This window comes from Mustela nivalis (assembly GCF_964662115.1).
Source record: "Mustela nivalis genome assembly, chromosome: 3".
NCBI classification, from domain to species: Eukaryota; Metazoa; Chordata; class Mammalia; order Carnivora; family Mustelidae; genus Mustela; species Mustela nivalis.
This window is the reverse complement of record NC_139022.1, coordinates 50,736,436-50,750,237: the sequence shown is the minus strand read 5'-3', so window position 1 is coordinate 50,750,237 and position 13,802 is coordinate 50,736,436. Positions and strand designations below refer to the sequence as shown.

The window sequence follows — 13,802 nt, the reverse complement described above, 5'->3', positions numbered from 1 at the left end:
AGTGGCCTGGGATGGGTCATACCCTGTGGTCAAGAGGCAGTCCTTTAATTAAAAGCCCTTCCAGAAGCATATGGAGTCAGAGAAGGCAGCTCCCCAAATGATGCTCAGTGGACAAAAACAAATGGCTGATTTAAGATGGTACCCTCAAATTTTACACAGAATTGCCACTTTCAGAACAGTCTTTGAAATAAAGTCAGAATCTTCAATCCAGTTTAGTTTCTTGAAAAAAAGCACATCTCAAGGTGTTAAAGCATGGGTAATTTTAAAACTCCAATTAAAATGATGTTCTTAAGCCAACAAAATAAGCAAATCTAAAGCTTAAAGTCCAAGACTTTCCATACATCAAAAAACTAGTAATTGAACGTTCAGTTACAATAACTGAAATAATATCATCTATAGAAGTCCAAGAGGATTTAACCATTTTCGTCCAAGAGGATTTAACCATTTTCTTCTAGTTCTAAGCTCACACTAAGCCTCCACTACCCATTTTATCGATTTCAATTATCTCCTCTACTAGCATTTAGTTCATAAGCAAAAGAGCAAAAGCTAAAATAGTCAGTTTCAAATTTTATTTCATTAACTTAAAAGTTGAAGAAAATGTGTATTTCAAATCTTTATTTAAACTCATTTTTCTGAAACATGTTTACACACAGGACAGATACAGGATTTCATGTAACTTATGGCAGAGTCCACTGTCCATTAAAAAATATGCTTCTTTCTTCCACAAAAACTCTGTGTTGAAAAGCAAAAAAAATTTCTTTTATACTGCATAAGAGCTAGATGCAAACTTCTCATATAAATTTATTTCATTGTCAACTCTGATGCTGAAGCTGGGAGGCAGAGATGTCCACAGTTCGGTTAAATGATGCAAATAAAAAGCTTCCATTTCTCTAAGATGTAAGTAAGTTAGAAGCTTTCATTCACTATCTCTCACAGTAGCACCACCGACTTGACTCTCAAATCTGGTCACTTCTTCTTCTTTCCTTTCCCTTTTTTACTTCCCTCTCCTTGCTGAAGACTTTGGTCACCACCTCCTGTTTTTTGTGTCCTTGTTTTTAGTTTAGGTATCATTTCTGCTACATACAACATTACAGACTTACCTAGGAACAAGAAGTTAGGCTTAGTGTATGATCTAAGGAATAAGACATACAAGCTCATTAACTTGAGATCACATCAGGAAAATGACAAAGATTAAAATAAAAATGACTATAAAGACATGACTTGCTCAAGTGGGAGCCTTCCTGGAGAAAATGTTCTAAGAATGATACTGAAATATTTATTTGAAACACCTATTTTGGTCCTGGTTCTAGTAACTGACTTGAAGATCAAAGGGGAGTAAGTCGAAATACAACAATCTGGAAAGAGAGTCAGGATATCACTGTACCTTAAGCTAAAGAAACAGAGGGCCACTCAGTCTTGTAACAAAAACCCAATGTTATTAGGCTACGAAAGATGTTACCTCATATGCCCAGATGATTTCATGTGTACAGGTACCCTGATCTGTACACCAACTACCTCCCTCCAGATCTAGTAGCTACTTCCAATACATGGAGCCTTTCAGTTTTCCCCTTACTTACTTTTTTCTTATTGGAAACTGGGAGCAACATTTTTCAACTGTAATTTTTACCTACATTTTATTTACTGGTCAAGTCAAAAAAGTTTCTTGTCTCTTGATTTTTTAAAAAAAAATTTTGGGGGTGGGGCGCCTGGGGGCTCAGTGGGTTAATGCCTCTGCCTTCAGCTCAGGTCATGATCTCAGGGTCCTGAGATCGAGCCCCACATTGGGTTCTCAGCTCAGCAGGGAGCCTGCTTCCCCCACCCATCTGCCTGCCCCTCTGCCTCCTTGTGATTTGTCTGTCAAATAAATAAATAAAATCTTTAAAAAAAAATTTTTTTTTTTTGGTCTTTTGAATTTTTTTTCAAATTTTATTTACTTATTTGAGAGAGAGAGAGTGAGAGAGCAAGAGCCAACACAGGTAGAGGACATGGGGAGAGAGAGAGAGAGAAAGACTCCCCCCTAAACAGGAAGCCCAAGACAGGGCTCGATCACAGGATCCTGGGATCAAGACCTGGGCGGAAGGAAGATGCTTAGCCAACTGAGCCACCCAGGCTTCCCTGTCTTTTGACTTTTAACAGATAGTAAAAGAAGATGTCAAAGAGAAGAGTAAATACACTGTAATATACTACCTGTTATTCCAACTAAAAATCTTGTTTCTAGAATTATCTACCAACCTGGAAAGGTTTTAGCATAGAGAAACCAATCTAGGGACACCTGGGTGGCTCAGTGGGTTAAGCATCTGCCTCCGGGTTCGGTCATGATCCTGGGGTAGTGCCATAGAGCTCCACACTGGGCTCCTTTAGGGAGCCTGCTTCTCCCTCTGCCTGCCATTCCCCCTGCTTGTGCTCTCTCTCTTTCTGACAAATAAATAAATAAATAAATACCATTTAGTTGTCAGCTTGGGGTTAAAGAAAAAAAAAAAAAATAACAGCTCGATTTAAAAAATTATAGTTTTTAGAAATAAAGAATTCAGAAAAGAATCATGTACAAAAATATTCATCTTCCCCAAAGCCAGAATTAATTATTTTGGAGTACTGATAATTGGTTACTGCTGTTTTTTTAAGAAATAAAACACTAGAGATAATGCTGGTCTTCTGTGAGCACCATTCCTGTGTCACTACTTCCCATGCCCTGTTCATCATTAGGTTACCTACTATTTTAAGACTGGGGTTTTCCTCCAGTCCATTAAAAAAAATTTACATACATAAATGTCAATAAATAATATTACATATACACCAATAAATAGTAACATTTTGTATTTAAATGAACCAAAGTGGTATCACACTACGCATTCCTTTTGCAGTTTTCACTCAGTATGGCTTTTAAATTAATGATAGAAATTATTAACAAACCTCATAGGCCTCTAGGATCTGAAATGCCAATTAACATCTGACCACTCAATAATTCTACACTCTTAACCTGGGAATAATGATGGATTTCCAGAGATTATAAAAAGTTCATAAAACAAGTTTTTTAAATGAATGACTAGGTTTCACATTCCTAGAGGTCCTTAACTTAAAAGAAATGAGAACCACTGTTTTCCTCCCTTCCTCAGCAGTAGCCTTTCTTAAATTCATCTGCAACATGCAAATTATGAATTTTACCTTTCAAAGGGGTCAGTTTTAGAACTTTTTTTGTAGAAGAACGACCTGTTGCCAAACTTTATTTGTTCATTAAAAAAAAAAAAAAAAAAAGCTTACGTGACGGGAACTGTACAAGACAGAGGCTGCCGTCTTCCTGTTTCAGCTGGACCCGGACTCTGCCCCTGTACTGAACATCACGATTCCATTCTCTAGAGTACATTTTATTTTTCTAACATAAAAAACAACAACATATAAAACAGGCTTTAAAAAGTTGTCATATCAATGAGACTGAGTAGGAAAAATAGTGAAGAAAGAACCACCTCTTACCTCAAGGAATACATTAAGTCCAACTGCTGAGCACACATCTTGAATCTCAGTAGCTGTAGGATTTTCAACAGCCTGAACAGTTAAAAACAAAAACACTGAATAGCTTACCTTAAGCAGATACTGCTACATCGTTGTGTGAATCATTTCAAATATGAGGATCACAACAGTTATCAAAACCTTAAGTTTTCTTTTTCACTAGGTATGGTTGTTTCCACTGTGACTTTTAAAATTTTTTAATTTTTAATTTTTTTATTTTTTAAAGAGTTTTTTATTTATTTGCCAGAGACACAGAGAGAGAGTACACACAAGCAGGCAGAGAGGCAGGCAGAGGCAGCGAGAGAAGCAGGCTCCCTGCCGAGCAAGGAGCCCAATGCGGGACTCAATCCCAGGACCCCAGGACCATGACCTGAGCCAAAGGCAGCGGGCTCAACCAACTGAGCCACCCAGAAGTCCCTCCACTGTAATTTTTAAAATACAGAAATAACACTTATTTATAGCTCCCTTCCAACAGAACATACACTTCACAAAGGCAGGGACTGTTCTGTTTATCTGTAAATCCCCAAGTATCTGGAATGATGCTTGGAACATAGTAGGTGCTCAATGAATACTAGTTAAACAACTATTACAGATACAGCCACTTTAGAAAATTGTTTGGTAGTATTTACTAAAGCTAAACATATGCATTCTTCATGGCTCTGCAATTCCACTTCTAAGTACATATCCAAGAACAATGCAAAAATGTTCCCTAGAGGACAAACTCAAGAACATTGACAGCAGTAGCATGTAAAGTAGCCTTAAACTAGAAACCAATTATCCATCAATGGTAGGATGGCCTGTGATTTATTTATACAATTGAATACTACAGAGCAGTGGTTTTCAGCAAGGCAATTCTGCTCCCTGACATTTAGCAATGCTAGGAGACATTTCTAATTGTCAGAGGAGTCAGGTAAGGCACCGGCATCTCGTGGGTAAAGGCCAAAGATGCTGCTAAACAACTAAAAAGCACAGACTAGCCCTGATAACAGAATTACCTGGCTCAAAATGATCTGGCTCGAAATGTCAATGGTGCTGCTGTTGAGAAACCCTCCTACAGAGCAATGAGAATTAACAAACTACACTAAAAAATGTGAATAAATTTAAGCTTAAAGTTCAGTGAAAAAAAGACAGATACAAAAGTACATAGTGTATAACGCCTTTTAAATAACGTTTAAGAACAAAAAAAGTAATCTATTGCGTCGGAAGTCAGGATATGGTTATCCTTGAATGTGAGTATATGTGGCAGGGGAAGTGACTGTGAGGAGACAAAGGAATCTTCCTGGGTGCTGATCACACCTTCTTTTTTTTTTAAGATTTTATTTATTTATGTGACAGGGATCACAAGTAGGCAGAGAGGCAGGCAGAGAGAAAGAGGAGTAAGGTTCAGGTCATGATCCCAGGGTCCTGGGACGCCTGCTTCTCCCTCTCCCTAACTTGTATTCCCCCTCTCGCTGTCTCTCTCCATCAAATAAACAAATAAATAAAATCTTTTTTTTTTTTAAAGATTTTATTTATTTATTTGACAGAGATCACAAGCAGGCAGAGAGGCAGGCAGAGAGAGAGAGAGTGGAAAGCAGGCTCCCCGCTGAGCAGAGAGCCCGACGCGGGGCTCAATCCCAGGACCCTGAGATCATGACCTGAGCCGAAAGCAGAGGCTTTAACCCGCTGAGCCACCCAGGCGCCCCACAAATAAATAAAATCTTAAAAAAAAAAAAAAAAAAAAGCTACAAAGACCCATCACTTGGGATTAGGCACTTTCCAAACATGCCACCAGGCCAACTGAGAACTTGAAATTTCCCATTCAAACAGCACAAGGGAGAAATCATATTTTTAAAAACTCTAACACCCTTTTTAGAAGTATCAATTTTAAAACTTTACTCCCCTTCCCCCCAAAAAAAGATAACAGACATAAAACTAAAAAACTCAACACATCTAAATTCTCTGTAACACTTGGGGCACCTAGGTGGTTTAGTCTCTTACATGTTGGACTCTTTCTTTCTTTTTTTTTTTTTAAGATTTTGTTTATTTATTCATTGGTGGCGGGGGAGGGCAGAGGCAGAGGGAGAAACAGACTGCCTACGAGGCAGAGAGCCCTATGTGGGACTGGATCCCAGGACCCTGGGATCATGACCTGAGCCAAAGGCAGACGCTTAACTGCCACTCAGATACCCAAGCGTCAGACTCTTGGTGGTGGGATCCAGCTGCTCAATTTGGGGAGTGCTTGGGATTCTCTCTTTCCCCCTCCCCCCATCCCAATTCCCCTCTTACTCTCAAATAAATAAATTTAAAAAGAATTTTTTTTCTGCAAGTCTTGTTTAATAACTCAACTGCATTCTGGACATCATATAATGCCATAGTTTGATTTCCTTTATTAAGGGCAAGAGTAGGAGCGCCTGGGTGGCTCAGTGGGTTAAAGCCTCTGCCTTCAGCTCTGGTCTTGATGCTTTGGGCTCTCTGCTCAGTGGGGAGCCTGCTTCTCCCGCTGCCTCTGACACTCCCCCTGCTTGTGCTTACTCTCTGACAAATTAAGGGCAAGAGCATCATAACCTTGGCTTAAAAAACAACAACATGCAAACCCTACTGCCACCCAACTCCTTTAAAGTACAAGCTCATGAAGAACCATTTAGAATAATTCCCCCAGCCAGGTATTAGTGCCTCTCTGGTTTCGCCACTGTTAAGAAAAGCACCCCAATTCCTGGAAGCTGTTCACCTCAGGCCCCAAACAATACCATATAGTAAAAAGGGAAGCCCTTGAAGACCTAACAGTACAACCTCCCCAACCCCTCAAGGACAGAGGTGCCAGCCCATTTACCTTACTTATGGGGATTCGCCTCCCCTCCGCGATGGTCTTCTTGTTATTTAAATAAGCAGGATAGATACAAATGAACCTGCCACAGAAGGAAGCACAGCTCGTATCACTAGAGCAGGATTTCCAAAAATTTCATTCATTCTTTCATCACCAAGATTGCCAGCATGCCTGTTACTTGCTTAGTATTTTTTTTTTTTTCTTGAAATTGCCTCCCTTTTACTTACGTTACTTAAAAAGCTAACGTTAGTTTACTACCTCAGCGGGGGAAAAAAAAATCAGTTGTTAGAGAAAGTTTAAAACCAAACCAAAACAATGCCTTCACCGGTCAGTTAACATACAGCCGGCTATCAAAACTTCCTGAGGGGAGGCACCTGGGTGGCTCAGTGGGTTGAAGCCTCTGCCTTCGGCTCAGGTTATGATCCCAGGGTCCTGGGATCAAGCCCCGCATCGGGCTCTCTGCTCAGCAGGGAGCCTGCTTCCCTTCCTCTCTGCCTTCTTGTGATCTCTGACAAATAAATAAAATAAAAATATTTTAAAAAAACTTCCTGAGGCTGGGGCCTGCTCTCAAACAGAAACCACACCAACTGAGGTATTAGAAGACTCTGAAAAACCCAAACGTGCCTTTCTGAACGTAACAATGAAAAAAACACATTTCTCCCTCTGTGAGTCTGTTACTTAATGTGCTGTCCACGTAGCACCCAAAGTCCTTCGTCTCCGGCGCAGGCAGACACTGAACTACCTAGGGTCGGAATTTCGGGGATACTACGAAGAGCCAGGCGCCGCTGGCCTCCCGGAGGAACCAACACCTGGGAAGAGGCCCGGAGCCTGGGGACGGAGACAAGCCCCACCCGCCAGCCTTTCTCAGGGATGGGGAGGGCGGTGCAGCACCCTTTCTCAGGACCCACCTGTCTTGGTCGGCCGGGGACCGTGCGGCTGCACAGGCCATCTTCACCCAGGCCCACAGAGCGCCCACCGAGGGCCTCTAGGAGAAAGACGGGCCGGAACTCGGTTCTGAGATTTTCCGGACCACGCCGGCTTCCGGCGGAAGTCCCGCCCACCGACCACCCTACGCGTCCCTGGCTTTCACCGATCCTGGTTCCGGCATCTGTCGCTCCGCGCCAGCGTCTCTAGTTTCTGACGTGGCGTTAGAATCTCTCCTCTCGCGAGAGGATCCGCGAAACCTTCCAGGTTCTTCTTAAATCTTGTCAAAATGGGGTTTTAAGAGCTTTTGCTGTCGCCGAAGTAACGTTTTTACGATCCTTCGCGTCCAGGGTCACACTGAGAATTGAATGGTGTTAGCTACCCTCACCTTAGGTGAAGGCTCTGTACCACTGAGTCGTTTCTCTGCACAGATCCGAGCAGGCAAGGACATGTATTTTATGTTTAATCTTGATCCGCTCCTGGGCCCCACAGCTTGCTTTCAACTTGGCAAATACGGGTTTTTATAGTGGTGAAACAAGTAAAACAACCTCAGTGTTTCAGTGAGGTGTATAAACGTTAGAAATGTGGCCATACACCTTTTTAAACTCCAGAAGAACACCCTCTACTCTACAATTCATTATTTTTTGCATACCTTAGGTTAATTGCAAAGCACTATTTCAGCATTCCCGTTCTTCAACAGAACACACCTTCAGTCCTCTTTTAGTAGCGGCTGCTTATTCCACACCAACAAAGGCACTTTTCATAAAACCGGGCAAGGTAAGATAAGTGTTTTCTTTCTTTCTTTCTTTTTTCCTTTTTTAAGATTTTTTTATTTATTTGTTTGACAGAGATCACAAGTAGGTAGGCAGAGAGAGAGAGAGAGAGAGAGAGAGGAGGAAGCAGGCTCCCTGCCAAGCAGAAAGCCCGATGTGGGGCTCGATCCCAGGACTCTGCCGAAGGCTTTAACCCACTGAGCCACCCAGGCGCCCCTTAAGATTTTTATTTATTTATTTGACAGAGATCACAAGTGGGCAGAGAGGTGGGGAGGGGGTGGGGTGGGTGGGAAGCAGGCTCCCCGCTGAGCAGAGAACCTGATGCGGGGCTTGATCCCAGGACTCTGGGATCATGACCTGAGCCGAAGGCAGAGGCTTTAACCCACTGAGCCACCCAGGCGTCCCAAGTATTTTCTATTACAAATGAAAAAACAAACAAAAATCTCTCCACCCCCTCCTATTACCCCCCACCGAAAGCTTGAGTCTCATTGAAGTTAGATAATTTGCCAATTCAGGCTAATGATGGATGAGGGTAGATACCCAGCTGGTCCGTCTGGAATCCCCTGACTTTTCTCCATCCCTTCAATCTCCGCCTCTCAGTCACCCTTGCAGTTCCGAAGTAGGGGATTAATTTGGTGCTGATGTAAATACTAAGTCTTACTTCTTCCTTAAAGTATACATGATTCCTGTAAAAAGAGCTTCATGCAGTGACCAATAAAACCGAACAGGGATGAAATGAAACCAAGCTTTAGAATACGTAGTTTGCTTGCTTTTGGATTTTGCTTTTATACTTTAGCTTCATCATAAAAACTCAAATACTTCTTTTCAGAAAGTCAGCATTTTACATATACATATGGAAACAGTGGGACGTGAACAAGGTAGTCAGAGGTTTAATGTGTGCGGAAGCCCCTGTTCTATCTTCTTCCTGCTAGCCCTATTTTAACAAGAATCCTGCTACATTAAGTATATTTGTTAGGGTTCTCCAGAGAGGCAGAACTAAAAGATTTATATAGATATATGAGATTATTATAGGAACTGACTCACACCAAAATGGAGGCTGTGATATACCACAATATGCTATCTAAAAACTGGAGAACCAGGGAAGTTGATGGTATAAATCAGAGTCCAAAAGCCTGAGAACCAGGAGAGCTGATGGTGTAAGTCCCAGAGTTAATATATCTGAAAACCAGGAGATCAGATATTGGAGATTAGGAGATGGAGGTCCCAGTACAAGAAAAGAGAAAAAAATTTGCCCTTCCTTCACCTTTTGGTTCTATCTGAACTCTGAACAGATTAGATGATGCCTGACCATATTGGTGAAGGCAGATATTCTTTACTGCGTCTTCTGATTAAATGCTAATCTCTTTCAGAAAAACATTCACAGACACACCCTGAAATGTTTTAACGCTGTCTGGGCGTCCTTTAGCCCAATTAATTTTACACAGAAAATTAACCGTCACAATAAGTGTGGTGAATGTCCCCCTTATGCTTGTTATCTGATCAAATATCTGATCAAATTACCCTGATCAAATATCTGATCAAATTCCTCATTCCCCATCTCTCATATGTTAAGTCCTTGGCTGTCTTCCACAAGAATTTACCCTAAGTAATTTTCCGTCTCCTGTCGGAAAGAACAGAACAGGGACATTCTGGTTTTTGGTTATAAATCTCCAACTGTCTTTGCTACATTTGGAGTTGAGCTGATCTCCTCTGCTACAATATCTGTATTGCAACAGTCTTGAATAAAGTCCCTCTTTCCATTCAGCCAAGTGTCAGAATAACTTTTTCTTTAGCAACTTCTTCAAAGCGCGGTGGTTTCAGGACTTCTTACATGTTGGTTGGCTTCCTGCAGACCACACAGTAGAAGCTACCAGGCCTTTTTAATTCCTGGTCTTGAAACTTCCTCTATGTTTTGTTGGTCAAAGCAGTCACAGGGCCAGCTCAGTAACAGACTCATATTGGGGAAAAAGCATGTGGAATGGCAGATACCGTGCCATCTTTGAAAATATTATCTACCGTAATGTCAGAAGTCAAATTTTCTTTTCCTTTCTTTTTTTTTCTCTTTTCCCCCTCTCTGCTTCCTTCCTTCCTCCCTCCTTCCCTTTCTTTCTCTCTGTTTTTCTCCCTTTCTCTCTCTTTTTCTTTATCCCTTTTCCTTTCTTTTCTCCTTCCTTCCTCTATCTTTCCCTCTTTCCTTTCTTTCTTTCTTCTTCCTGTCTCTCTCCATACCCCACTGAGCCCAATGAAGGGCTTGAACTCACAACCCTGAAATCAAGACCTGAGCTGAAATCAAGAGTCAGACCCTTAACCAGTTGAGCCACCACGCACCCCAAAAAAGTCAATTTCTACAGAAGACAGAATTTAGGAAAACTAAAAGTTAAGTACACCAACTTGACCTCATGACAGAGCTTTCACTGTCCAGGGGAAAATACAGAGTACAGCATGGTGTTTATGAGTAAGATTTGTCTACATGCCATATCCGGTCTCTGTTGGATTTGTATCTGTATCTTGGGATTGGAGAGCAGACTATAAGTAAAATCTGTTTTAATGAAATTGTTTCATTAAAAATCCTCTAAGGCATTTGAACGCAAGCAATATTGCTTTGGCACTCTTATGGGAAAATGTTGATACCAAAGTGGAAGATAGATGCTCTTTCCATTTCTAGAGGATCATAATGCAATGTCTAGACAACAGAAACTGACAGTACAGTCCTCATGTAGGCACCACCAAGATTCTGACTGGTGTGTGTTGGAGAGGGGCATTTTGGTAGATATGGTTGAAGTTGGTGTTCTAACAGTACTATGGCTTGGTTCTGCTCCTGCAAAGTGAGAGAAAGGAAGTGATTCAGGAGCAGGAGTAAGAACAGAGATAACATTTACTGAGAATGTTTACTGAAGACTCAAGATAAAAAAGATTTAATATCAAAAGACAGAGTTGTGGAAAAAAGACACACAGCTGGACTTGTGCCAGTACAATTTCTTTATTTCAAGGATAAAAACAAAACCCTACAGACACCAAGATAGGAAATTAAAGTTATATATAATGGAAACAAAACTAGACTGATAGTTCAACTACTTAGTAAACAATAGGAGTTTTCTGAGGAAAAAGAATTGTGACCAAAGTTGTGACCCAGGTTATCCTTTATGTGATGGTAAAAGAAAACAGAAGTTTTAAAAGATTTTATTTATGAGAGAGAGAGCTCGCGTACATGAGCAGGCAGAGAGGTAGAAGGACAAGCAGGCTCCTTGCTGAGGAGGGAGCCCAACTCTGCCTAGATCCCAGGACCCTGAGATCATGACCTGAGCTGAAGGCAGATCCTTAACTGACTGAGCCACTCAGGCACCCCAAGAAAACAGTTTTATACAAGCTAGGATTTAGAAAGTTTATCCCCAATTTGGCTTTTCTAGAAAACAGTAACTAAGGACATAGTCCAGTCAAGCCAAATTATATTAACATAATTAAAGTGAAGAAAGTGAAAGGCATGTAACATAGAGGAAACAGTGGTGAACACTTACATCGAATTTATATTTAAATTCAAATAATTATTGATAATGTGATGGTGAAGCCAACTGCAATTGTTAAAAAAGATTCTGAAAATTAATAACAAGTGGGTACTTGTTAATATTGGAACAGAGAATTTGCGAGGAACTTAGGGTTCCAACTGAAATAGTGAGTTTCTAAAATCATTTTAGCTGCTGCACCACCAGGGCTTTCATAAGACCCCGACTTCTCGTTTTCCTGCCTCCTCATTCTTTTTGTGCTCCCCTATCTCTACTCCTCAGCCCCCCATTGCCTGGGTACGCTGAGAATCCCAAATTCTTACCTCTTAGGCAAATCTGTTAAATTTTCTCTAACCCTCCTCCCACCTAAATTCTAGGCTTGGCTTTACTGATCCCCAAACCATCAAGGTCCTCAGCTCAGGAAAAGGACCTCTCAGAACCTTCCTTTAACAAAATGCACCCTGTCTGGAAGAAAGTTGTAATTTTAAATAAAATCAGTTCCTTTTGTTCTATAAATACCAAGTCATCTGTCAAACACTGAGTCTTACTTGTTCTATGGTTTTTGCTAATATTTTGTAAATTTGATTCATCCATTGATGTTAAATCATTTGAAATTTAAAGAAAGTCATAAATGATGTTAATCCTTTTTCATTATTTTTTAAAAAGATTTAACTTATTTATTCATTTTTCAGAGGGAGAGAGCACAAGCAGGGGGAGCAGCAGGCAGAGGGAGAAGCAGGCTACCAGCTGAGCAAGGAGCCCAATGTGGGGCTCAATCCCAGGGTTCCGGGATCATGACCTGAGCCAAAGACCGATGCTTAACCGACTGAGCCACCTACACATCCCTTTTTTCATTATGTTTGATGCCTTGTATCCAGAATTATACTGACACAAATTTGCCTTAACCGCTTTCTTTGCATTTGCCTTTGCAAGTGTGGTTGTACTTTTAATTTTACCCACTTGATCATTTTACTGTCTTTTATTAATGGCATTAAGTTGAAGGACTTTTTTTTTACTGGACTCCAACCTGAGAGTCATTAGTTTATTATATATGTTTAATCCATTTATTGCTGTGGACTTACACAGTCATTTTATGCTTCTTTGTGGCCAATTCTCCATCTCTCCCTTTCTTTGATATCTTGATCAAGTATTCTGCAGTCAAATGCTCTACCCCTGAGCTATACCCCCATGATCAAGTATTCTGAATTGTTCTCTTTGGTTAGTGATTTAGGTGGAAAATTTTATTTTTTAACATTGGGGTTACCATTAAACTAAAAATTGCATTTGTCTTTGTCTAAGTTAAAAGTAAAATAATATCTATTGATACTGTTTCCATAAAACTAGAAATTTAGCATGCTTTTACATCTTCTCTCCCCTTGTAACTCATTTCCCAATTTGGGTTAGAATAATCTGGAATTTAAGATTATGAAAATTATTAAACATTTTATCTTTTCAGTTTTGAGTTATGTAGACATTCATATTGAGATTACCAGATTAACCACAATTATTAACATTTATTCAGCTTTAGATGTTATATTGCTCAATTTTGTTTCCTTAATACTTTTCCATGTATTTTAATTGTTTGGGCAGCAGGAATACTATGGTAAAACATATCATGGTTTCTGGTTGCCCAGAGCTTCCAAATGCCCCTCATGGATTTGGAGAGTTCATGTTTTATGAATCCACCTTCCTCAATGGGGAGACCAAAATTTGAATTTTCCCAGACTCTATAGGCATCTGATAGCCTCTGCCAGTCATGTCCACTCAAAGACTTCAATCCAGACGTGAACAGAGTAAGGAAGCAAGTGCTCCAAGTAATCTTACTTTATGCCGAGGATGGTGTCCGATGGTTCTGGCCTTGTTTTAAGAAAGTGCTGTTTTTGAAATTAAAAAACTAAGGTGGGTCTAAATGTGGTTTTCTGTTACTTCAAGTTAACTCAGCCTAATGGTACAAGATGTTTCAGTTCCAGCACTCAATCACCAACAAGAAATTTCCTTTGTGACTTTTATTTCAAGTTGATTGGCTCTGTATTTTTTTTTTTTTTAAGCAAGGAAAGTCTTTGGTCACTAGCTAGTTGATGATGAGTCTCTCTTCGGTTGAGTATCCACTGTTGGTGCAAACAGCCATGGTCAAGGGAAAAGACTGGGTACATGGTTCAGCGACCAGCAGTGGGCCTAAGTGTTTAGAATCCAATAGGTAGTGTGGATGGACCGGGTAATGCTTGGCCTTATCGTCAAGAGTTATTTTTAACTAATGCTGCTTTATATTCACTGGTTACCTTCACCAGTTTACAC

At 40.5% G+C, this 13,802-nt stretch overlaps 1 protein-coding gene and 1 long non-coding RNA gene across 4 annotated transcripts; one reads left to right on the top strand and one right to left on the bottom strand.

The window, feature by feature from the left end:
• Positions 1-600: 600 nt before the first annotated feature.
• SRP19 (signal recognition particle 19) lies at positions 601-7,380 on the bottom strand. Of its 2 annotated transcripts, none has more exons than XM_082723741.1 (5): positions 7,219-7,380; positions 6,317-6,392; positions 3,469-3,540; positions 3,259-3,370; positions 601-1,100 (listed from the first exon to the last, which is right to left on the bottom strand). In XM_082723741.1, the coding sequence occupies exons 1-5, from the start codon at positions 7,257-7,259 to the stop codon at positions 967-969; spliced, it is 435 nt and encodes a 144-aa protein (XP_082579867.1). In that variant the 5' UTR covers positions 7,260-7,380; the 3' UTR covers positions 601-966. The 2 variants fall into 2 exon arrangements, with proteins under 2 accessions (XP_082579867.1, XP_082579868.1); XM_082723742.1 differs by having other exon boundaries at positions 601-732; positions 7,219-7,354.
• A 13-nt stretch (positions 7,381-7,393) lies between these two features.
• LOC309861152 lies at positions 7,394-13,417 on the top strand. Of its 2 annotated transcripts, none has more exons than XR_014309783.1 (4): positions 7,394-7,501; positions 7,892-8,011; positions 12,200-12,654; positions 12,705-13,417. It is a non-coding gene; the product is annotated as an uncharacterized lncRNA (long non-coding RNA). The 2 variants fall into 2 exon arrangements; XR_014309784.1 differs by lacking the exon at positions 7,394-7,501 and adding an exon at positions 7,547-7,675.
• Positions 13,418-13,802: the final 385 nt, after the last annotated feature.